Below are 25,527 nucleotides of genomic sequence, written 5' to 3' on the forward strand. Positions count from 1 at the left end.
CAACAGTGATGACTGCATCTGAATATGACATATTAAAATTGAAGGATATAAATTAGAAATTTTACATAGAATATGCTATTTTTATATAAATATATAAAATAAATGTGATTGATTATTAAAAAGGGCAAATGAGTCATTTAAAACAATTTGGCAGCCAGCAATAATTTCAGCTATCAGTTTTTTTTTTATTATTATTTTTTCCAATAAAAGGTCAATTATTGATTGTGGATAAACAACTAAAATTTCCTGCTACTTATCTAAATCTTTATGGCGAGTGGCCGGGCTTGAAACATCTGGAGGAAAAAAAAAAAAGAAAAGCCATCGTCTTGTACTTAAAAAAAAAATTCTAATAATTTTTTTTATTCGTCCATATTTATTAAATTAGGAATAAAAAAAAAAAAAAACGTATACGTCCAAAACTCCCATATATATCTACTGAGTCTAGTAAGTCTACTCTTATACCCCGAACCGAAGCCCACAATTGGGACCCACCATGAGCGGCTGTCGCGTGCCGCATAGGCCAAATCCCACGTGTCACAAAGTCGTATTCCAATCTGTCACGTCTCGTATCAGTAAAACCTCTAAAAAGAAAAAAAAAAAAGAGCTAAAATCACATCTATTTTTCCAAGATTTTGTATATAGTAAGTGATTATTTTTTTTTTTTGAGGAAGGTTTATCTGTTTAATGATAACTCATTATCCTTATACTAATATATTAATCGATAATTGGTGTAGATAGAGATTGAGTTTTAAATATTTTATTCAACTATCAGAGAGTTTATCAATAAAAAAAGATAATGCTCATGGTTTAGATGAAAATCAATTAAAAACTGAAAACATAAACATTTTATAAAGTATTATTAAATAATTTGTGACGATAGCATTACACTAGTTTAATTCATCAGTGACACACTGTAATAATATTGTAAAATAATTTGTGGTGTGGGGTCACCACATGCCCCCAAAGCCATTTTTTTTTTTTCAAAGACCAAAGCCATCTTTTTCTAAGTTCTCTCTTCTCTATATAATCACAGCTAGGCCTGTCTCTTCAAAGAGAACTCAAAATCTCCTTCTCTTTCTTTCTCTCTGTGCTTTCTCTGTTTCTCTCGCTTAGTCTTTCCCTCTCTCTCTTTCTTAGTGTGCTGTTCGTTTCCCGGGAAAGTCGGCGTTTGGTTGGTTTGTTTAGGCTGGCTATACCTCGATTCGAACCTCAACAACCATATATATTTCTCTCTGCACGTGACTAGGATATTCTCTCTGAAAATAGCGTGTGTGAAAATTATTGTTATTGTTTTTTAAATTTCAATAAACTACCTGTATTTGTCTCTGAATCAAACGGATTTGTCTCTGCAAAAAAAAAGCCATTTGGTTTGGCGGAGAACGAAGCTGAACCGTTTAGATCTGTGAATCTTATCGTAAATATATTTAAAAAAAAAAAAAAAAAAGAAGCAGAGAGAGAGAGGGAAAAAAAAAAATAGTGAAACTCTCTCTCTCGAAGTCTATCTTTGTTTCTTCGCTCAGATTTGAGTTTATCTGGATCTTGTATTTCAATCTTATTTGGACTAAAATACTTAGATCCGATTTAGGCTCCTAAAAGAGCTCCAAATTTCTTTAAATTTTGAGGTATATAACAGAATCGGGAATCTAGCTAATATTGGACTTTCGATAATTCCCGAAAATGTTAGCGAGTTCGGGTTCGATTTTCCATCTCCGAACCGGTTCTTCCTCTCCTCAGCTTTCGCTTAAAAAGTCCTCGAACCAACCGAAACCGAAACTCAATGCCGCCCCGATAACCTGGTTCAATACTCGGTGCTCGGCGGCGGCGAAGAAGTCGTCGTCGTCGTCGGTGAATGTATTAGACAAGAAGTTTTTGGGGACCCGATTGAGAGCTTCCGGGTCGGTAAGGCTCCATTTCTGGCAGTCGGATGGACCTGGCCGGACGCCGAAGCTCCTGGTCGGAAAAGTCCGCTCCGCATTGTCTTCTGTGCCCGAAAAGCCCCTCGGGTTATACGACCCATCGTTTGATAAGGACTCGTGCGGGGTCGGGTTCGTCGCGGAGTTATCCGGCGAAAGTAGCCGCAAAACGGTATGTATGTATGTATGTATGTATGTGTGCTTGTGTATTTGCATGCATGTGTGAAATATTTTTGATTTTGTGCATGTGAATTTAAAAGCTATGTAATTTGTGGGCGTGCGTGTTTGTTTTGTAGCTGAAGTGGGTGTTGGGTGTTTTTGATTGGGGGTTGTTGGATTTGTGGGTGGGTGTGTGTGTGTGTTAAAGACTTTATAGCTTTAATGGGTTTTTAATGGTTTTTGTAGGTAACTGATGCTTTGGAAATGTTGGTACGTATGGCACATAGAGGAGCTTGTGGCTGTGAAGCCAATACCGGTGATGGGGCTGGGATTCTTGTCGCTCTTCCTCACCAATTCTACAAGGAGGTACTGTATATAAATACAAAAAAAGTATTTGGATTCTATTTAGGATTAGTTTTATTTTTCACCTACTTTGCAATTTCTATTTGTTGGTTTCTGTTTATTTTGACTGATTTTTAGCGAAAAAAATTGTTTTTTTTTTCTTCTCAGTGTGGTATTGGATTAAATTTCCTTTTTTTTTTTCTTTTACTTGCTTGTTTCTAGTGGTCCCTGTTCTGGAGACATTTTTCACGGGAAAAAGTTTCAATATTTTTTGAAAATCCTAAAAATTTGTTCTTGTTCAAGAGCCTCTGATTTTTTTTATTTTATTTTTTATTTAATGATTAGCAATTAGGAAAATTGATCTATGTTAGTTGAATTTGGGATTTATTTATTTGTTGGGTAAGATTTAATTTGATTGATGCTTGGTTGGTTTTTTGTTTAGGCTGCTAAGGATCTTGGGTTTGAGCTTCCATCACCAGGTGAATATGCTGTTGGCATGTTCTTTTTGCCCTCGTCTGATACTCGAAGGGATGAAAGCAAAAATGTATTTACAAAGGTAATTTTGATTGGAGGTTTAATGTTTTGCCTTCGAGGGGTTCTTATCCATTTTCACCAATCATACAGTTTAATTGCTGCGTGTCATACATACACTGTCAGTTACTTTGTTGTTCTTATCTCAAACTGCATTTGTTTGATCCTGTAACACTTCCAATTTAGTTGTTCAATTTGAACGGACCACTCTTTTTACTAGTGCAGTAATATTTCCTTATTTGCATGGAACTTACTTGGTTTGAAAAGAAATTTCCCAGCTGTTTTCTGTTGATAGCTGGAAGGTGGAAATCCCTTTTTGATTCAACGTGAAACTTGACATTGATTAGTAGGTGGTCTTCTTATGCCTGTCTTTATTGGAGGAGATTAACCCTTCACTTCACCCCCATGCCCATGCCTATATCACTTACAATGTATATTAGCCAGATGGACTGTGGTCCTATGAATATAACTTCTTTGCTATTTATGTGGTCTCCTCAGTGGATTTCATGTTCATTGAAAGTGGTTTTTACTGCATACCTGCTTATGCTTCACCATGTCCAATTTGCTTTCTTTACTTTCTCATCTGCTTCTTCTAATGATTTTATCTTTTTGGTGGGAATATTTATGAAAATCTTTTTTTGAAGGTTGCGGAGTCTCTTGGGCATACTGTTCTTGGGTGGCGACGTGTGCCAACAGATAACACAGATCTGGGCCAGTCTGCCTTGCAAACAGAACCTGTGGTTGAGCAAGTGTTCCTTACCCCAGCTCCTGAGTCACAAGTTGATTTGGAGCAGCAGGTACATTCCTTTTTCTGATACCCTACAAGTTAGTTATAGAGGTTGAAGGTGGAAGGCATGATTCTTATGCAGCAATATTGTTAGGAGAATGCTTTTTTCTTAATCACATCGATAGTTTTGTTTTCCCAATTGTCAATTTTTCGGAGCAAAGCATATGTTTTCAACTAGGAACTCATTTTGAGAATTGAGTTGGTAAAAGAAAAATGTTGCATGATTTGATGATTCAAACCAACCTGAATTTTTTGGGCACAAAGGAAACAAAGGGTTTGATTATTTGTACTTCAATTTATTTTTTATAGTTAATGTGGGAACAAATTTGATAGCATTCTCCTGTAGTTAATGCTTGTTTTCATTGCTTTCTCCACAGATGTACATACTGAGAAGGGTTTCAATGATTGCTTTAAGAGCTGCTTTAAACCTTGAGTATGGGGGTGCCAAGGACTTCTATATCTGTTCACTTTCCTCAAGGTGAGCTTTTTGGAAAGCCAAATCACTAGGTAGTATATCATCTAGTTTCTTTGCCTCCTTCCAATAACATTGTTCATTTCTTTACCTGATTTGTGCAGGACTGTTGTTTACAAAGGTCAGTTAAAGCCAATTCAGTTGAAGGATTATTATTACGCAGATATTGGCAATGAAAGGTTTACGAGCTACATGGCCCTGGTAAATATTTTATCCATTCACTTTTCTTCTCTCTACACTAACTTCATACTCCAACAAACAGCATGGGAACAACCGGTAACTGAAGAAGTGCAAGGTTGAGGAAAGACTTCTGAGGCATTGAGGTTTGAATGATCTCTTAAGTTCTTCCACTCCCTTGATTACTGTTTGAATTTGGATGCTGGATTAGATGCTTTGGGTGAGTTGGTAAGAAAGCTTCATTATCAAGATAATCATGTTTGCAGAGAAACTAGGTGCAGTGCTCTTTGTGATCAGTTATTGGGGATGAGATTTTTCAATCGAGTGGTGGGAAAGAAATTGTGTTGATCAAACTAGCTTAGGTTTTCCAAGATTTATAATGGCGTTGCATTAGTGCCTAAAAAAAATTTCATCTATGCTGTTTCCACATCCACTTATTATACTCTGAATATGGTAGATTGGATTGCCCATGACAATCTTGGTTCTTTTGATTGTTGGTGCAGATCCACTCTCGATTCTCAACAAATACATTTCCTAGCTGGGATCGTGCTCAACCTATGCGTGTCTTGGGCCACAATGGAGAAATTAACACTCTTAGAGGCAATGTAAACTGGTATGTTGTTGAACAAAAGGGTTTTGGTTATGTTCTTAGTGAATGGTGGGATTGAATGATGTACTGTATAACTAATAAAGATCCTTCTGAACATAAAACTATGCATGTCTTGTTAAATCAGTTTGTGATTGATACATTAGCAATGCACCTTGATTTAGACACGGTTCCTTTATTTCCTGTCAAGAATGCTTGTTCATGGCTGGAGTTAATAATTGTGATGTCATCTCACAAGAACATTTCCTACTGATGTTTTGCCATTATTGTCATTGGGTAAACTTGTAATTCAAATTTTAGTAATGTTGTGAATGTGCTTGTCCTTTGATTGGTTGCTTATAACATATGCCGGTGAAGATCAATCAGAAAAGCCACTTTTTATCTGAATGCGCTTTATGAGAGTTGAAGTAAATGTAAGTGTTTAATGATGCTTCATAAGATACAGTTCTCATCGACGCTGCTCAGTTAATGACTTCTTGAACAGGCATATGATATCTGGAGGATACTCCAGAATTACAGTCTGTAAGCTCATTTTTGACTGCAAGGAATAAATAAAGGAATCTTTAAAAATCCACTTGGGAAAGAACTTGAGTTTGTTTATGAGACAATCACCATAGTCTAAATCTGTGTCTAAAACCTTGCCAACCACTGTGTGTGCATTCTGTTAATTCACAAAATTACTAAAACGAGGGAAACTGTGAAAAACACATAGGCCATAGCTGGCTGATTTACAGCATATGGTCCTGTCAAAGCTGATTTCTCTCTCTCTCTCTCTGGTTCCAGAATAGTGAATGGACTGACACATTTTATGTTTTACTCAGGATGAAGGCCCGTGAGGGTCTATTAAAGTGTAAGGAGCTTGGTCTCTCAACTAATGAGTTAAAGATGCTTCTACCAATTGTTGATGCCAGTTCATCTGATTCAGGTGAACTTTTTAGCTTGATATCTTGTATATATGCATTCATATATAAGTTCTTGCTTGAAGGTTATGAAGGTGAAACGGTTAGATGCATTATAAGTTCTGTTTATGATCTTATCATATTATGATGTGCCTTTATATGACTTTTTTATTTTTTTATTTTTTATGTCCATAGGAGCTTTTGATGGCGTCCTTGAGCTTCTGGTTCGAGCTGGTAGAAGTCTTCCTGAAGCAATTATGATGATGATTCCTGAAGCATGGCAAAATGACAAGAATATGGACTCTGATCGAAAGGCACTGTATGAATATTTCTCAGCTCTGATGGAGCCATGGGATGGCCCAGCTCTTATATCATGTAATAATTCTAGCAATTTTTGCACTCTCTCCAAATCTTTATAATAAATATTATCTAATTTTTCAGCTATATATGTGAAATCATTTGCAGTTACTGATGGCCGCTATCTGGGAGCAACTTTGGACCGCAATGGGCTGCGACCTGGACGTTTCTATGTCACCCACAGTGGACGAGTTATCATGGCCAGTGAAGTTGGTGTAGTAGACATTCCACCTGAAGATGTGAGTAGGAAAGGCAGGCTAAACCCTGGCATGATGCTTTTAGTGGATTTTGAGAAGCATATTGTTGTTGATGATGACGCCTTGAAGCAGCAATACTCACTGGCAAGGCCTTATGGCGAGTGGCTTAAAAGGCAAAAAATTGAACTCAAGGATATAGTTGACTCTGTTCATGAATCTGAAAGGGCCCTTCCTCTTATTGCGGGAGTGATTCCTGTAAGTATGAGAATACTGTTCTCTTTAATTTTCTATTGTGAGAAATTCTCATTTTGGTTAATGTATTTTCTTACTTTAGGCGTCTAGCAATGATGGCAACATGGAAAACATGGGCATTCATGGTTTACTGGCTCCATTGAAAGCTTTTGGGTATGTAAATCTCTGTCCTGCAAATGCTATTGCTTTCTTGAATTTTACACTTGCCAGGAATGATTTACTAATTGTTGCATCCCTATGTAGTTACACTGTTGAAGCTTTGGAAATGTTGTTGCTACCCATGGCAAAAGATGGTGTAGAAGCCCTTGGTTCTATGGGAAATGATACTCCCTTGGCTGTAATGTCTAACAGAGAAAAGCTCACTTTTGAGTACTTCAAGCAAATGTTTGCCCAAGTAACAAATCCTCCAATTGATCCTATTCGGGAGAAGATAGTCACCTCCATGGAATGCATGATTGGTCCAGAAGGTGACCTGACGGAGACCACTGAAGAACAATGTCATCGTCTTTCTTTAAAAGGTCCTCTTTTATCTATCGAAGAAACAGAAGCAATAAAAAAGATGAATTATAGAGGTTGGCAAAGCAAAGTTCTAGACATAACTTATTCTAAGGACCGAGGTAGCAAGGGACTGGAGGAGACACTGGATAGGATATGTGCTGAAGCACATGATGCAATTAAGGAGGGTTATACATTACTTGTGCTTTCTGACAGAGGTATAACATTCTCTCCTTTTTTAGTACATTTAATTTCATCCAATAAATTAAGCATTTGTAGTTGATTTGAGTTGAGCTGAGTTACATTTAATTGCATTTAACAGATACTTGATGGAAAACCATGGCTTTCTGAGTGATTTATTTTTCCTTGTTGGATTTGTAGCTTTCTCACCTAAGCGTGTTGCTGTAAGCTCCCTCTTGGCTGTTGGTGCTGTACATCAACATCTAGTTAAAAAGCTTGAGCGAACTCAAGTTGGGTTGATAGTTGAAACTGCTGAGCCACGTGAAGTACACCATTTCTGTACACTGGTTGGATTTGGTGCAGATGGTATATGCCCATACTTGGCTATAGAAGCTGTTTGGAGATTGCAGGTTGATGGAAAGATCCCACCGAAAGCAAGTGGTGAGTTTCACTCCAAGGAAGAACTGGTAAAGAGGTACTTCAAAGCAAGCAACTATGGAATGATGAAGGTTCTTGCCAAGATGGGGATATCAACTTTGGCATCTTATAAGGGTGCTCAGATTTTTGAAGCACTGGGTCTTTCATCAGAAGTGATCGACAGGTGCTTTGCAGGAACCCCAAGTAGAGTTGAGGGTGCAACATTTGAGATGCTTGCACGTGATGCGCTTCATCTGCATGAGTTGGCATTTCCTTCTCGAGCTTTCCCTCCTGGAAGTGCGGAAGCTGTTGCACTGCCAAACCCAGGGAATTATCATTGGAGGAAAGGTGGTGAACTTCACTTGAATGATCCCCTTGCCATAGCAAAGCTGCAAGAGGCTGCCCGAACTAACAGTGTAGCTGCCTACAAAGAATATTCCAAGCTTATTCATGAGTTGAATAAAGGCTGCAATTTGCGGGGGCTCTTGAAATTTAAAGAGGCAAAGGAAAAAGTTCCTTTGGATGAAGTGGAACCTGCCAGCGAAATTGTCAAACGGTTCTGTACTGGGGCCATGAGTTATGGATCAATATCATTGGAGGCACACACAACATTGGCTATTGCTATGAATAAGATTGGAGGAAAGTCGAATACAGGTTTGCTTTTTACTACCTTTATAATGTCCCCACATTTAACTAGAGTACTTACTTAGTGTTTGGTCAAGGTTCAGCTAAATACTATAACATTCATACGTGGGAGTTTGGTGACGATTGAATCAGGCTTTGGAATTGATCTTTTTTGCATTGCTTATGTAATGAGCTTTTTTTTAAAGCTTTTTATGTGTAATTTCTTACACATGAATTTTTATTTTATTTTATTTTATTTTATTTTAGGAGAAAAGGACTAATGATATTTTCAAATTACTAATTCTTCATTTGAATTTCGCTGAAGGTGAGGGAGGTGAGCAGCCATCTCGCATGGAGCCTCTTGCAGATGGCTCAAGGAACCCAAAAAGGAGTGCAATTAAGCAGGTTGCAAGTGGGAGATTTGGAGTTTCGAGTTATTACCTTACTAATGCTGATGAATTACAGATAAAAATGGCTCAGGTACCTGTTTGATGTTATACGTTTGAACTTCAGTTTATGTCTTTTGATGTTCATACATTCCTATTTGGCCCCTATATTCCTATTGGAACGGAGGTTCCTCTTGTTTATGGATCTGTGTTCATGGCAGATGATGATGTGTCTGCAAAGCACCTCTGGGTGCCTTTACATCTTTTTTTGACATGTGCATTTGGCATTTGGTGAGGTTAAATAAGAACTGAGTTTGTTTATTCTTTGTAATTGATGTTGTTTTAACTTCGATCTTTGTCATTGCTCAGGGGGCCAAGCCTGGTGAAGGAGGTGAGCTTCCTGGACACAAAGTTGTAGGAGAAATTGCGGTCACCAGAAATTCTACTGCTGGGGTGGGACTTATAAGTCCTCCTCCACATCATGATATTTATTCAATTGAAGATCTTGCCCAATTAATTCATGATCTTAAGGTTTGTGCACATGCTGTTCCTATGCCTGTTTCTTTGGTAAATGTACTTCATTGTATCCCCCTTCCTCCACTGAAAGACCTTATAAGCTGCTTATTTGTGTTCTTTTGTTCAGCTCCCTTCCATTTGTTAGACTATTGGTTTTGCTATTGGGTAGAAATAAACAATGAGTCTAGATGTAAACTGAATCTTTTTCAGGAAAATGGGGTTTGAAATTTGTGTACTTTTAATTGATTAATGGAGTTGTAGGCCATCTGATGTCTTTCCTTTGATTTGTAGAACTCCAACCCCGCAGCTCGAATTAGTGTGAAGTTGGTATCTGAAGCTGGCGTGGGAGTAGTTGCTAGTGGAGTGGTGAAGGGGCATGCTGACCACGTTCTGATCTCAGGTCATGATGGAGGAACAGGGGCCTCTAGATGGACTGGAATCAAGAATGCTGGGCTCCCATGGGAACTTGGTTTGGCCGAAACTCACCAGACATTGGTTGCTAATGACCTTCGTGGTCGAACAGTTCTCCAGACAGATGGCCAACTTAAAACTGGAAGAGATGTGGCCATAGCTGCACTTCTTGGTGCTGAAGAATTTGGCTTCAGCACAGCACCTCTCATTACTCTTGGCTGCATCATGATGCGAAAGTGCCACAAGAATACCTGCCCTGTGGGCATTGCTACCCAAGATCCAGTACTTCGAGAGAAATTTGCTGGAGAACCGGAACATGTTATTAACTTTTTCTTCATGGTAGCAGAGGAAATGAGGGAAATTATGTCACAACTTGGACTTCGAACTGTAAGAGAGATGGTTGGCCGTTCAGATATGCTTGAAGTGGATAAACAAGTGACTAAGAACAATGAGAAGCTGGACAATATTGATCTCTCTTTAGTACTTAGACCTGCTGCTGAACTTCGACCTGAAGCTGCACAGTACTGTGTCCAGAAACAGGATCATGGCTTGGATATGGCACTGGACCAAGAACTTATTTCACTGTCTACAGCTGCATTAGAAAAGAGTCTTCCTGTGTACATTGAAACACCAATCTACAATGTGAACCGTGCTGTTGGAACAATGCTTAGTCACGAAGTGACTAAACGCTATCAAATGGCAGGGCTTCCTGCAGATACCATCCATATCAAATTCACTGGAAGTGCAGGTCAGAGCCTTGGAGCATTCCTCTGCCCTGGAATAACACTGGAGCTTGAAGGTGACAGCAATGACTATGTCGGTAAAGGGTTATCTGGTGGCAAGATTGTAGTTTATCCTCCAAGGGAAAGCAAGTTTGATCCAAAAGAAAACATTGTAATAGGTAATGTGGCTCTCTATGGCGCAACAGTGGGGAGGCATATTTCAATGGGATGGCAGCAGAAAGATTTTGTGTTCGTAATTCTGGGGCTAAGGCCGTTGTTGAAGGAGTTGGTGATCATGGATGTGAGTACATGACTGGTGGGACTGTTGTTGTACTTGGAAAAACTGGCAGAAATTTTGCTGCAGGTATGAGCGGTGGTATTGCATATGTTCTTGATGTGGATGGAAAATTCCAATCTCGATGCAATACTGAGCTTGTAGATCTTGATAAAGTTGAACAAGAAGAGGATATAATGACTCTTAGAATGATGATACAGCAACATCAGCGTCACACAAACAGCCAGCTTGCCAAAGAAATACTTGTTAACTTTGAGAATCTTCTGCCTAAATTCATTAAAGTTTTCCCTAGGGAGTATAAACGGGTTCTTGCAAACATGAAAGCAGAGGAAGCCTCCAAGGAAGCTGTTGAACATGCTTCTGAAGAAGCTGATGAACAAGATGAGGGAGAATTATTGAAAAAAGATGCTTTTGAAGAGCTTAAGAAGTTAGCATCTGCATCTTTTAATGGAACATCCAATCAGGTAATTCTCTTCTGATGGTAATTTGTCATTACGTTTAACTCTGAATATTGGTCCTCTCTTTCTCTCTCTCAAACGTGAGAAATTTTATAGCTAGCTGGTTCATAAAATCAAAATCCACAACATATTTCACAACTACCAATGTGGCAAGTTGTTAATGGTGGATAATAAAGTAGTATCAGTGGTGGATCCAGATGAGAATCATCAATAACTTTCCAACTCAGCAATGGTGCTAAGTCCGTAGCTGTTCATATTGATTTCTTGACTGGAAAGTTTTAGTCTTCAAAACAACCTCACTTCTAAAGGAGGTTTCTCCTTGCTTATGCATTTGGTAGGCTTAGTTTTCTAGTTCACCTGTATAGTGTGTATAACTTATATGAGGGTCTGATGTTAGTGGTGATATTTGCAGAAGGTAGAAGAGGCTGAACCATTGAAGAGGCCTACTCAGGTTACCAATGCAGTCAAACATCGAGGGTTTGTATCATATGAGCGTGAGGGTGTTCATTACAGGGATCCTAATGTTCGGATGAATGACTGGAAGGAGGTTATGGAGGAATCAGAACCTGGCCCACTTTTAAAGACTCAGTCAGCCCGCTGCATGGACTGCGGTACTCCTTTCTGCCATCAGGTAAGAATTACTCTCTCATTTTCCCCTTTTTCGTAAATTGTATGCAACTATATATTTTCATCAGGGTTTGAACTTTCATATGCACTTTTCCTCATTTAAATCTTTATTTCTAAATTTTGCAGGAGAATTCTGGATGTCCTCTTGGAAACAAAATACCTGAATTTAATGAGTTAGTGTACCAAAATAGGTGGCGTGAGGCATTAGATCGTCTCCTTGAGACAAATAACTTCCCAGAGTTTACTGGCCGAGTGTGCCCTGCACCTTGTGAAGGTTCTTGTGTCCTGGGCATTATTGAGAATCCTGTATCTATCAAGAGCATTGAATGTGCCATTATAGACAAGGCCTTTGAGGAGGGATGGATGGTACCACGGCCTCCCCTGAAGAGAACTGGGTATGCCTTTTTTTCTTAGAATATATTAACATGATTTTGTATTTTCTGTCAATTTTTCCTTCTTTGCAATGAGGAGGGTTTTTTTTTCCCCCTCCTTTACTGGAGAGATTTGGAATTATTTTCCTTGATTAAATTGTTGACTGACGAAGTTACTTTTTCTTGTATCACCCAGTTAGAATAGCCCTACTCTTTTAAGAGAGATTCTATATGGATAATTGCTTTCCATTTCATGAATATAATTAATGTGTATGGTTGCAGAAAAAGAGTTGCAATTGTTGGAAGTGGACCAGCTGGCTTGGCTGCTGCTGATCAGCTAAACAGAATGGGACATACGGTGACTGTGTATGAGCGTGCTGACAGAATTGGAGGACTTATGATGTATGGTGTTCCAAACATGAAGGCTGACAAAGTGGATGTAGTTCAACGGCGGGTGAACCTTATGGCTCAAGAAGGTGTCAATTTTGTGGTTAATGCTAGTGTTGGAACTGATCCCTTGTATTCTCTTGATCGGCTCCGAGAGGAGAATGATTCTGTTGTTTTGGCAGTAGGAGCCACAAAACCAAGGTAAGTTTTAGTAGGTGGATTGATTACATTAATGATTTGTCTTCAGTTCCTATTTACCACTAGAAACTCGATTATCTGCACTTAGTCATTATCAGTGCATGTTCAATATTGCTGGCTATTTTTGGTGCAGGGACCTTTCTGTACCAGGACGGGAGCTATCAGGAGTCCATTTTGCTATGGAGTTTCTTCATGCAAATACTAAAAGCTTGCTTGATAGCAACCTCCAGGATGGTAACTACATCTCTGCAAAGGGAAAGAAAGTAGTGGTCATTGGTGGAGGTGACACTGGCACGGATTGCATAGGGACATCTATCCGTCATGGATGTAGTAGCATTGTAAATCTAGAGCTTCTCCCTGAGCCACCACGAACTAGGGCCCCAGGCAACCCTTGGCCACAGGTTTAACTTTCTTTACCCCACCATTTCCTTTATGATGCATGTTAATGTCATGCTTTTTCCTTTAGTTACATAAGCATCTAAATACTGAAGGGACCATCAACCAAATTTGATAACTAAAAGTAATTGTTTCAGCGTTATCATTTGTACAACAAATTCCTTTATGTGCACATTTGTTTGCTCCAAAGTTGACAAAATTTGCATGAGATTGATAACTTATTGCAAATAATATGAATTTATGTTGAAATATTTGGTTTCTATTTTCAAAGAAAAAGGTATGCAGAATGTGAGCTTTGTCACATAAATGTTTAGATGCTTATGTAACTAGTTTGTTTAATTTTGGGATTGCAGTGGCCTCGTATATTCCGGGTGGACTATGGGCATCAGGAAGCTGCAACCAAGTTTGGAAAAGACCCAAGATCTTATGAGGTATTGACCAAGCGATTTATTGGAGATGAGAATGGGGTTGTCAAAGGGCTTGAAATTGTACGTCTCCAATGGGAGAAGGATGCTAGTGGGAAGTTGCAGCGCAAGGAAGTTGAGGGCTCTGAGGAGATCATCGAGGCTGACCTTGTTCTACTAGCCATGGGATTTCTTGGCCCTGAGCCGGTTAGTTTTCTTCATTTTGCTATTACCTTATAATTCATCATTAGAATGAAACTGGTGACCAAGTTGAATTTCTCCCTAGAGCAAAGTCTGAAAGAAAACAAATGGCCTAATTAACTTTTTTTTTAACTAACGAAATCTTGGTCCAAGTTATCTTGGGGCTGAGGTCTAAAACTGAGTTTACCTGGTTTGTTAAAGAGAGTTGCTCATTGATGTTCTGCTTTGTGCCTATACAGACAGCAGCAGAGAAGTTGGGTTTGGAGCAAGACAATCGATCAAACATCAAGGCAGACTATGGCCGTTTCTCAACCAATGTAGATGGGGTCTTTGCTGCAGGTGATTGTCGGCGTGGCCAGTCTTTGGTAGTATGGGCAATCTCTGAAGGCCGGCAAGCTGCTGCACAGGTTGATAAATATCTTACAAGGGAGGAAAAGGACCTTGAAGTTAGCCCTGTTATCAAGGAAGACCTTATCAAGAGGCACCATGACCTTAACAAGAGGCACCAAGATAGCAGCAAACACACTGTAATGACATAGGTGACGTCAATTATTCTTTCCCATACAGTATTCAAACGAAAGAAGATATAGAAAAAGTATAAATTCAAAAATTGGAGTGGGAGGAAAAAGTGGATTTCCTTGGGTAGCGGCAAAGGTTTTTGCAGAAGTAAGAAATAGCTTCAAAGTGGCTGGACATAGATTTTAGGATTTTGGGTTTAATTTATGTATTAATAATGTTTATAGGTTCTTTAAATTTGATCGTTATTAAGGAATAAAATGTACAGTTTTGCTTCTAAATTATTGATTAAAGAATTGCGTATGGGAAATTTAAAATTTTTTTAATGCTATGTTGATTGAAGTTCTGAGTTGCCTGGATCTCCATTTGTGCACTTCTGTCAACAAATTTGAAATGAATAGCTCTCATGAAGTCCATTAATAATATTTATGAGAGCTATTGATTTCAATAAGTTCATTACAATCTGAGTTGGTCTTGCGATCTTAAATTACTATGAATTGTGTTTATTAATATGTTTTTGCAATAATTGAGCGATGTACTTGTAGAATTTATTAAAGGTTGTGTAGGGCATCTTTTCCTCATTAAAAATTCAAATAGGTCAATGAATTGATGAAGGGAAAGAAAACTCCCCTTGTCATATATGTGGGTCATTTGCTTAAGACTCCCAAACCCCAACCCTCTGGAAATTTGGAATGCCTATATTGTCACATTGATGTGCTAACATTTTTTGAGTGAAAAGGGAAAGAGTTGTACATGTTCCACTTCCAGATAATTCATCCTTAACCAAATGCAGGGGTCCTTAATATACTTAGCACATGCAGCTAACATCTGTGCCATCTTATTACATTGCCTAGGAATCGAATGAAAGAAAATTTTCAAAAAAAGAGGAAGCAAGATCTTAGATAACTCTAGAATTAAGCCTACCATATCCTTGTTGATTTTCTGGTTCATTGCCTCCTTTTGTTAAAAGAGAGAAGGTGAAACCATTCTGTCCAATTAGACTGCCAGAGCAACTAATTTGTGGGATAAAACTTATGAAATTTTGCTAATTCCTTCTGATTTGTACTTGGTAGGAACTATTTATGGTGCTTATTAAGCAGGAATAGAAAATGGTGCTCCTTCTACATCATTTTGATATTTATTCCAATTTTTTAGTCCCCTTCCTTGTTCGATTTTTTTGGTTATTTGTTTTTGATTTCTGGATGAAAATCATTAAGTTCTAAGAAATTGGTTGTTTATTTGAAGATTTTCGACAGTCGCATTTCCAATAAATATCATAATTCACACAAAACACAAGAACTATAGCTTTTTTCTTTTAAAAAGATGTTGATGTTCATATATCTTGTTTTTGTGAAATATTATAATTTCACACATGTTCAACTTTTCGTTGCAAAAGTAACTACGTAGATTATATTTTAGAAATATATATATATATATATATATCTTATTCTTATATTTCACCCAAAGATACATTTATTAACGTTTGTGCTTGTTTTGTTTGTCGTTTAAAAATATATCCATAGTTGTCAAATTATGAATTCTATAGCTTCCCTTCTAGATAAGAAAGTATAAAATTATTTTAAAGATATTGTGCGCCTAATATATGATAGAAATTTAAACAATAGAATATCCGAACAATGTCCATGCTTTAACAACAGAATATCCGAACAATGACAATAAATCTTGAGATTTTATGTTCTCAACAACCGAACCGAACAGGCCTAGATGTTGGAGTTGAAGTTAGATTTTTCACTCACATGCACCCACATGCATTGATAAGCCCAGGAAAATCTTGAAAGACTGGCTGCCGTTGGACATGGGAGGAGTCTAATAAAAGGACCTCCAGCTAAATAATGATCGTACTCATAACACAATGGAGACGGAGTTTGAGAGAGGTGGTTGGTAGACATCCTTACCTTCAATTCCTAGACTCAAACACCTGATGCATCGCTTAGGTGGATGACAAATTATATTGGTTGACAATCAGAAGCCCAGTGCCTCATACTCACAATCTAACAGACGTGAATAGTTCCTAAACAAGAGGCAAAGAAAATACATGGACTGAAATCATAAAAGGAAAAAGAAAAGGCAACGAAAGTATCATAGTCAATGCCTTTTTATTATTATTATGGAACATTGAATAAATAACCACATTATTTCCTGGGAAATCATATACATTTATTACTTTTGCAAGATCAAAGCAAGGTCTATTTATCCTGCCCTCAGAACTCCTTTACATTCCAACTCTCTTACTTATACAATAAAAGAGTAATTAAAGAGCTTGATTATTTAGCAAAATGATAGAAAACAGTACATTAATACCCTTGATGACATTGCATTTACATGGTAATAATTCTCGGCCAGATCAGTCGCATCCACCCAACTGGAAAAAAGTGAGAGGAACAAAACAATATATCAGTTTCTAGTTGAAAAGTTACTAGTGGGACTTGATATGCTACATAGATCTTTGTACATCCTTAATTATTACCAGAGTGATGAATTCCGGTAATGAATGCATTACATAAAATCAAGTAGTAATAAAGGAGTTTTCCAGCATACAATTTCAGGGAAATCTTATCTTTCCAAGGCTCAATTACTAGGCAGGCATTTTGCCACAAAAGATGGAAAGTTACCTAGCAACCTAGCTGTGTGTGTGGAAAACACCCTCATTGCACATTTTGAGGTTTAGAAGTCGGGTTCAGTTCTGATCTATCCCAACTCCAAATATTTGAATTTTGATAATTCTACAGAATATTTATCTTACCAGTATAGCCTCTATCTCCTTGTTTGAGACTGGTGTACGTTTTGGCTGAAGAGTAGCTTTCCCTCCCACAGCAGTGTTTATGGGTGCTGCTGGAACATCTGACTTATAAGTGTCCTTATTTGTTGATGCATGTTGAGCTAGAGATGCAGAACCTATACATGGAAAAGTATGGCACTCTAAAATAATTATTTTTGTAGGTGCACACTTATAAACAAACAAGAAAAGCTATAATGCATATCTGTACTAAAGATCAATAAAAGTAAACGCAACAATGCTTCTACAACAGTTGCCAAAAAGGTTGGTCAGAGGATACGCCTTACATGCATTTAAGTTGAGTGACTCTCTTGGGGTGTCAATGCAGAGTTATACCAAAGAATACATCAATGGACAAATTTTTTGACCAAAAACATTTCCTCCTTAGGATTACTAGTAGGTACCAGTTAAAATTAGAAAATTTTCAAGGGGAAAAAAGCAGTTTACTTGTCAAAAACAAAAAAAGTTTCAGATCTCTTCATTAAGCTTCACACAATTAAACATAGAGTTGCTTGCTCAACCAAGAGCATCTCATTATCTAATTTGTTATATGTGCTTCAATGATGAAGCCATTCCCTTGAGAGTTCCATTAGGTATATCAAAATTATTGAAGCCAGCTTGAAACCATTTCTTGGTAGTGCAAATTTTGTGATTTGGGTGTCTGAAAAATATTTGCAAAATATCAGATTCACAATGTAGATAGGAGGAGGGATATTGCTTGTACAATCATTGAAGGAGCCCATTTCTACAATGTTAAGCATAACAATGTTAAATGGGCATACAGAAGAAAGGCAAAGCACTGAGCAACAGACTATGAAAAACTACTGCCACTCATCATAAAAAATGACATTCGTGTGCCATTGATGTATTTCAGATTGTTTGAATTGAAAAACCATGGGTTTGATGACCAGACCAGTATTACAAGTACCTGGATTTCAGTAGAGACACCTTCATGGATTTGTGGTCCCACAAACAGTCATATGATACAATCTAAAAAGAAGCATTACTAATTTTTTTTCCTTTCAACAAGCTAGTCACTAGACTATTTCATGAGAAAAAGAAAAGCCTCGTCCTTTACTTGGGATCAGCTACAAAACCTTCTCTGCTCCATTATAACATCGACATACATTCCTCATTAGCTAAGACCAGATACCACATTCTTGTCAGCCTACAAGTGGTACATGGATGTAATGTGATGGCATTGGCATTATCTAATCTTCCTCTTTTTGATTTTATCAACCTCTTGCATTTATTTATTCTTTTGATAATTCAACCTCTTGCATTTTTATTTCTCTTTTGTATACCTCTGGTGCCCATTGGTGTGTTTCCAGTAGTTTTAGGACACTTCAATAATTTCCCTCTCGTATACAGCACTTGTAGCGCTTCTTCATTTAAAAATAAAAAGGAAAAGAAAAAGAAAAAATATAAGGTTTCAGAACCAGTGAAAGTCATAATCAACAGTTTCCTGGGCTTTGGACAGACATCTTAACCTATATACTTCCTAACAGTCAGGATAAAACTTGAACAACACCTTACAGGATGAACTTAAAAGTGAAAAGGCCCATTGCTTTAATAAGTATCACCAATATTTCCTTTTCTGCTTCATCATATGCTCTATCATTGGCTTCCTTTTTGTTCTTCTAGATATTCATATCATTAAAAAATAACATCATAACTTCTGTAAAGCCAATTGTATTTCTATTTTCACAACCCCCATGGGTTTGCCACTCCATTTATAATTGCATCAGCAGCATCCATGTTATATAATCAAAGCTTCACACTACTCACTAATGGCCAGTTTAATAAGCCATCACATACCCTGTATTCTCTAATCCCATATTCCAAAATCCCAGCTTCACATTACGCACAAGAGAACCATTGAAGCCTACTTTCCTTTACATTATCACGATTACTACCACCTCTAACTTCTCATACTGTGTTTAACTCGATCACATCCTTCATGAATCATACATTTTTTTTGGAAATGGCTGCAAAATCCTATGACATTATTTGTGCTCCTCCATTTTTCTCATCTAAAACCCTGCCCTTTCTGGCCTTCCCTTGCTCTTGTAATGTTCCACTAGAATCAAACAAGACATAATAAATACAATCACATCAATCAATCTAGTATAACACTTCGAACAAAACCATATGCCATTGTTGCTTTTCTTATAACAATAGCTCAAAGACATCCTCATTCCTCATCTGTTCAGTCTTGGTAGCATACAGCTCATTCATCTAAATAACATGGACACTTAAATTGGACATAATTAGCAAATCTGAATTACTAATCACATAAAAAGTTAGAAATAAAAAACAAGAGTGACCCAGTATTTAATTTGACAAAACAACAAAATAGAGATGCACAAAACATGAAGCTACCATAGTATAAAGCATTTTGAATCAAAAATTGACCCGAACTTTTTGACCCACTTATTTCTTTCTTAAACTGTGTCATGTAAATATAGACGTGTAAGAATCAATGACCACTTGTTATATGCAAAAGGAAGTCGTAACAACATATGAAACTGACAATAAAAATAACAAGAAGCAAAGGAAAGACGAAAAAAAAAAGAACAGATTGAAAAGAAAATAGAAAGAGACAGATACCTGAAGAAGCTGAGGAAGTTGGGTGTCTCTGTGGGAATTTAATGCGTGGAATTCTCTTCAATAAATGCCCTTCTGCACCCATTATCGCCTTCTTCCACTTTACCCTTCTTTCCTCTGTGTCCTTCTACCTTGTAATCTCTTTCCGTACTGTGTATAGCAGTATAGGGCGTGTTTGGATTTTGGAAAAGCCTATAACGGGTTTTGGTTGTCTTTTTTTTTTCTTTTTCTTTTTCTTTTTCTGTGTGTTTTACGCAAGTCAAGAATCTTGAACCTATCAATCTTCACCCTTCACCTTATACTTGGGAAAACTCTTGGTCCACTTTGGTATCCGGTCCATTTGGTCCACTTACTTTTTCTTTTTCTTTTTTTGGTTGAGAGGGAGTTTCGACCTATAACGTTTACTTTTGATGATAATTTTTTACCTTTAGACTAAGACACCAATCAGTTTTTGGTATAGGTGAGGATTAAACTCCAAATATTTTATTCAACAACCAGAGACTTTATCAATTATGCTAACCGGAACCCACAAGGTCCACTTACTTAAGAATGAAAAAAAGACAAATTTGAATTAAAAGTAACTATTATAAATCCTAATTTATTAAAAAAATATAGATCTCAATTTTGTATTACAAATTTTACTACAAAATCCTTGCATGATATGTCAACTTCTAAATACAAAACAAAAATATTAATTACAAATTTATTTATTAGTATAATGATGATGTAATATCAAACACATTCATTATCCTATTTTGCGTAATTTGATTCTATCTCTTTTCCTTATGAGAATAATACAATACATAACATGATACCTAAATTTTTATTGTGATTAAAATTAAGATGTTGACATTGTCATTAATAATATGTGAACTTTAGCTTTTGTTATTCTAATTGTAAGATCAAAAAAAAAAAAAAAAAAGTTTCTTTAGTCCTTATTATTTCTTGTAAGGACTCAGTTAGCAACGGTCCCAAAACAGTATTGGGTTCGCACGTTGAGGGCCCAAATAATATAATTTGTAGAGCGTGGGTTTGAAAGGCTAGGCCGTGGTCACCGAACGGTGGTTAGTCGTGGTGGTCATACAGAATTAAACCGTGTTCGCTCGGGGAGTCTTTCTCCTCGAGACGGTCTGGGAGGCTTTGATTATTGGCTTTTTTTTCCCAGTCCCTTTCCCAGATTGCTTGCTTCCCCTTTTATATTAGCTTGTATCTCTTATCCAACGTCCACGTGTAGGTTCGACTTTACAGGACTGATACTTGTCCCATCAACCCATACCGAAAGTGGTTGGGGGTGGTTGTAAAAGCTGAAGAGTATGGTTCTGTCAGGTGCAGAGTATTCAATGGCAGTAATGACAGCTTTCCCTTTGTCCTTGGTCGCCATACTGTCCAGCGGTCCTTTCTCTATCAACATAGATATTTTAGGTTTTTCCCAAAACTGTTCCTATACCATTCTTGCACTTTCTTTCAGGAGGACCTTGGGAATGCCGAGGACAGAACCATCCTCGGCTATGTCTCAAGATTACTTGGACTTTTATTATACGTTCTCAGCTATATCCCTCCTCGGCTCGGGCCTTGGGCCCTAATGTAAAAATGGGTCAGGGCCACAAATTATTGGGCCCCACATTTCTTATTGCCATAAGAATCATTTTAAATTTATTTTGCTTCTTTTCAGAAATTTTGTTTAAAAAAACTTATTTTCTTTTGTTTTTTCGGAGTGAAATGATTCTTAGTGATCCATAAAAGATTATTAGTCTTAAACATAAATATCTTCCTAGAGTCTTGTCAAATTGAAAAAAAATAATCTTGTCCTTTTTTTTTTTCTAATATATTTATATGAATAATATTACGTCCATAATATTTTCATAATAAATCTTATTAGTAGATTGTTATCGATAAGTAAAAAGTGATCTCACTAATGGGTCTTGATTAGAATCAAAAATATTCTTCTACTTAAAATTTGTTGTGAAATTATTTGGAGCTAGCATTACTCTATTTATAGTTTTTTTTTTTAATTTTTTTTTCTTGAGGAATTTTTTTTTTTTTTTGAAATTCTTGAGGAAGTTTTAGATTAGGGCCTGGTCCCATCTTAATTTGACCCCCCCAAAAAAAAAAAAAGTCAATAGCCCAGACCTAATTACCCAACAAAAAAAGAAGCCCAGACCTACCAGTAGCCCACAAAAATAATAGAGAGTTTTCAAATTTCAATAGTAGAAGACAAAAACGACACCGTTCACTTATTAATAACCTCAACAGTTCCTGACATTTTTAGATTGATTTTCATTTTTCAGGGTTTGTTTGTTTGTGTGATTATATATTTTGCAGAGGCAAAGAAGGAACGAACGAAACAGTTCACAATGGCGAGCCGTCGTTTATTGTCATCAACAGCATCAACTCTCACCTCCACTCCCAAGCTGGTCTTTCAAGATGCTACCACCCGACCCGACCCGCTGTTTCGCTCAGTATTGACCCGATTCATGAGCTCCGCGATTCCACACCAAGAAATCCCCCTTCAGAATAATAAGCAAGAGTCTATCAAAGAAGACCTAGAAACCAAAAATAAAGAAGAAGAAGAAGAAGAAGATGAAGATGATGCTCAATATGTAGATGAAAATGGCAATTTTGTCAATAAAGCCACCGGCGAAGTGGGTGGGCCCCGCGGACCCGAGCCCACCCGTTATGGCGATTGGGAGCAAAAAGGTCGCTGCTCTGATTTCTGAAAATCATTCCACTCTAAATCAAAACTTATCTTAGTCTCTCTTTGTGTTCAATTTTTGTTATGTTTGTTAGTGTGTAATATTTGATGAGAAGGAATAAAATTAAGAGCAAATAAATTTGTGTTTTATGCTATTGCTTCTTGTTTTCTCTCTGGAAACAAATATGGGCACATGGTTTGGTTTTTTCTTGTTTGTGAAAAAGGGTAGAATTGAAACCTATGGGAATTGCTGAAATAAGTACATCATTGGTGTGTAGTGAATGGTAGATTAGCTAAAATTTTGGTTTGATTGCATGGAATATGGCTGAGCTATAACCATAATCAATGCTGATTATCCTTGGAGGCAACTGGGAACTGGGCCTGTTATTAGACTAGACTATTCATGGTTGCAAAACTTCACAAGGCGGTGGGCCTATGGAGAAAAGAACATGTCATTAAAATGGTTAATGGACCATGTAAGCATTTTAGTTAAGATGTTAGGCTACCAAAGAACTTCAAATTCTCACACACGCGCATTTGTCAGCGTGGAAGTCATGGCCTGCTGTCTCAAGGGCATACCCTGAAAAAGTTCTACTATAGGAAAATGATTGCGTTTGGAATGTCTCAAGCGTGTCATTGGTGTCGAGAACAACAACCAGGTACATTGATCGATACTATTACTTGGGTTTTCTGTTCAGGTTTTGCTTATGTTATTTTTATTTCTCTGTCTGTCTGTTGATTTACATATGTTTGATAATTTGTGTGTGGGGCGTCTGAGAAAATGTCTGAAAGAAATTTGACCTTAATGTTAACTCGGAGTAATTTTTGAGAAGACCGGGCTATCAAAGCCTGAAAAAAAAAAAGTGGAAACAAGATGAAAAGTGTTAAGGTATCTGGTTTGATTGGAGTGTACACTAGGTCAAGGTGTCTGTTTTGAATTTGTAATGACCTATCAATGTGAGAGTAAGCAGTGTTTTGGAAGGTTATGTTTTCATATTTTAGCTTGCATTAGAGTTTGTCAGGCATTTTTTGATAGATAAGTGGGTTTTGATTTGAAAAATGGTGCAGAGGATGAGTGAATTGTATGCTTGTAAGCATCTGAAAATCTAATGTGAATGCTCTATTGTATATATCTTTATATTATGTATATAAAGAAGAAGAGTGTGAAGCACTGGCCCTTAATTAAAGTCATGGCCAATTTTGGATGGCAATAACTTTATAATGACCATTTTGTTTATTTTATTCTCTTGATGCTAGAATTGCATATATGTTAAAACTATTTATTCACTTCTCTGGCAATCTAATTTTTAAGCAGTAGGTAGGAATTAATTATAATGTCAAGCATTTTGAATCTTTGTTATAATGAAAAGATAGAATGCTTGGTTTCTAGCTCTCATAAATCTAATTTATATTTAAGAGTTAATAAAGGCTTAGGTTGCAGTAGCTGGTTGATTGTGGATTACAGAACAACACATGTCTGAATCCATTCCATATTCTTCTATTATCCATTTCTAATATCTGGTTGTGTACATTTCCTTTGCTGTCCATAAAAAATCAGAATTATCTTGGTTAAATTCTTTAATATTTACAAGGCCATTTAGCGTTATTTGGTTTCTGTTTGTTTGTATCAGACAGTGTTTTAAAAAAAAAAAATTACCATTTGGATTTTTTTATGGGTAAATATGGGCCATCTAGCCATATAGGTTGAACTTATGGTCTTATCCTCCAATTTTATTTATGTAGGATATGCCATTTGGTCCAAAGATCATTGGGAAATTATTTTTGAACCATACAATGACATTGTTGGAGTGGGAAGTATATACTTATATATGCTACTTCGGGGGTATCAACTGATAGTTTTGACTGTCTGGAAGAATACTTGATATTTAGAAAATTGTGTTGATTGTTTATGCTGTTACATTGAAGTTTCCAAGAATCACATGATTGTGTTCTATTGTATAATCTTTTAGCATAGAATGGTATTTATGCCATTATGTTTTAGAGGGCGGCTGTCTAACTAAGAAGTGAAAAATGGGTCTCGTGTGGTTCCGTGTCATGAGGAGAGCTCATAATCTGCTGTTGTTGTCTGTAATGTTACTGACGGGTTTTGTAGGAACCACAAAGAATGTGAGGAATTATCTTTGATCTGCAACTGGCTTGTTCAGATCAAAAACAGCGATCCAGTCTACTAGATCTCACTCAGGTTTGTGTCCATGCTTGAGAATTGAGGTTATGCATTTGTCACTGTGATGTTTTAATCTCTCTCTCTAAATTGTTGTGGATTTTTCCTCATATTGTTGGACTTGACCAACTGGTAAATCATGTCTGCCTATGCCAAATGATTTTAATTTATTTATTTTATTGGTGCCCTGATTGAACACGTGACCTCAACCTTCACCTTGCACACACTCGAAGTCTTGAAATTATAGATGACCCACCATAAAATGCACTAATAGCTTAAAAGGGTGCCCCCTAGAATAAGGTGAAATGGTGGAACTGATTGTGGCAGAAATTTGCAGCTTTTGGTACACAAATCAAATTTAACATGACTTTATTTGGATGAACCTAGATTTCATTTCATACAAGATTCAGGAGTTCCAGAGAAGTGCAAAAGTTTTTACACTTCTATCTTAAAATCTATCTGGAATAGAGCTTATGAGATATCAAGTCATAATAAGTTGGCATAGCTCTATGGCATCTGCCTTGAACACTGAACTAGTCACAGCTTTTAGTATCACCTCTGGAAGCAGTCTCGTGATCCTCTTGTAAAAGAAAGAAAAAGAAGCTAATTCACCAAAAAAATGTTGTCATCTGGTGCAGTGTTCATTACTAATTGATTCTTTCTTTTAGTAAAAATTGAGAACTCACTTAGAATGAGCCACAAAATGCCCCATCATGGTTGTAAGGTGGTGGGCTGTGCTAGTGGTGTTGGGCTGCTTCCTGCTGCATTAAGCCCAAGTTTTCTGGATAAGGGAGTTGGGACCGGTCTAACTTCAACTTAAGTTGGTCCGGTTTGTGCGCAAACTAGGCCAGGTCTGTCAGGAACGTGTTCATGGCAGGCAAAACTGTTTCAGGCAAGTCGTGGCAGACATACATAATAATAATAAAATAAACAAAAATATCTGGCCACTCAG

At 37.1% G+C, this 25,527-nt stretch overlaps 2 protein-coding genes across 2 annotated transcripts; one reads left to right on the forward strand and one right to left on the reverse strand.

The window, feature by feature from the left end:
* The first annotated feature begins 1,043 nt into the window (after nt 1-1,043).
* On the forward strand, nt 1,044-14,628 carry LOC115959755 (glutamate synthase [NADH], amyloplastic). The gene is given in 23 exon segments (XM_031078299.1): nt 1,044-2,085; nt 2,319-2,438; nt 2,857-2,970; nt 3,590-3,742; nt 4,110-4,210; nt 4,309-4,405; nt 4,885-4,994; nt 5,810-5,913; nt 6,083-6,262; nt 6,353-6,696; nt 6,776-6,846; nt 6,937-7,406; nt 7,570-8,439; nt 8,735-8,889; nt 9,165-9,326; nt 9,603-10,647; nt 10,650-11,203; nt 11,610-11,828; nt 11,951-12,219; nt 12,478-12,783; nt 12,914-13,181; nt 13,530-13,787; nt 14,021-14,628. Coding segments are annotated over 23 exon segments (6,678 nt in total). The 5' UTR covers nt 1,044-1,677; the 3' UTR covers nt 14,321-14,628.
* Nucleotides 14,629-16,394: 1,766 nt separating this feature from the next.
* LOC115959109 lies at nt 16,395-19,949 on the reverse strand. Its single transcript, XM_031077411.1, has 3 exons — nt 19,705-19,949; nt 17,062-17,213; nt 16,395-16,680 (listed from the first exon to the last, which is right to left on the reverse strand). The coding sequence occupies exons 1-3, from the start codon at nt 19,784-19,786 to the stop codon at nt 16,663-16,665; spliced, it is 252 nt and encodes an 83-aa protein (XP_030933271.1). The 5' UTR covers nt 19,787-19,949; the 3' UTR covers nt 16,395-16,662.
* Nucleotides 19,950-25,527: the final 5,578 nt, after the last annotated feature.

The sequence above is a fragment of the Quercus lobata genome, chromosome 9, assembly GCF_001633185.2.
Source record: "Quercus lobata isolate SW786 chromosome 9, ValleyOak3.0 Primary Assembly, whole genome shotgun sequence".
In the NCBI taxonomy this organism is placed as follows: domain Eukaryota; kingdom Viridiplantae; phylum Streptophyta; class Magnoliopsida; order Fagales; family Fagaceae; genus Quercus; species Quercus lobata.

What these genes read in the sequence shown, in the direction of transcription:
- LOC115959109 (XM_031077411.1), bottom strand. Translation starts at nt 19,786, where the DNA reads ATGGGTGCAGAAGGGCATTTATTGAAGAGAATTCCACGCATTAAATTC. An exon ending in AACTTCCTCAGCTTCTTCAG is followed by an intron (nt 17,214 to 19,704) that starts GTATCTGTCTCT and finishes TTCCATGTATAG; the next exon opens with GTTCTGCATCTCTAGCTCAA.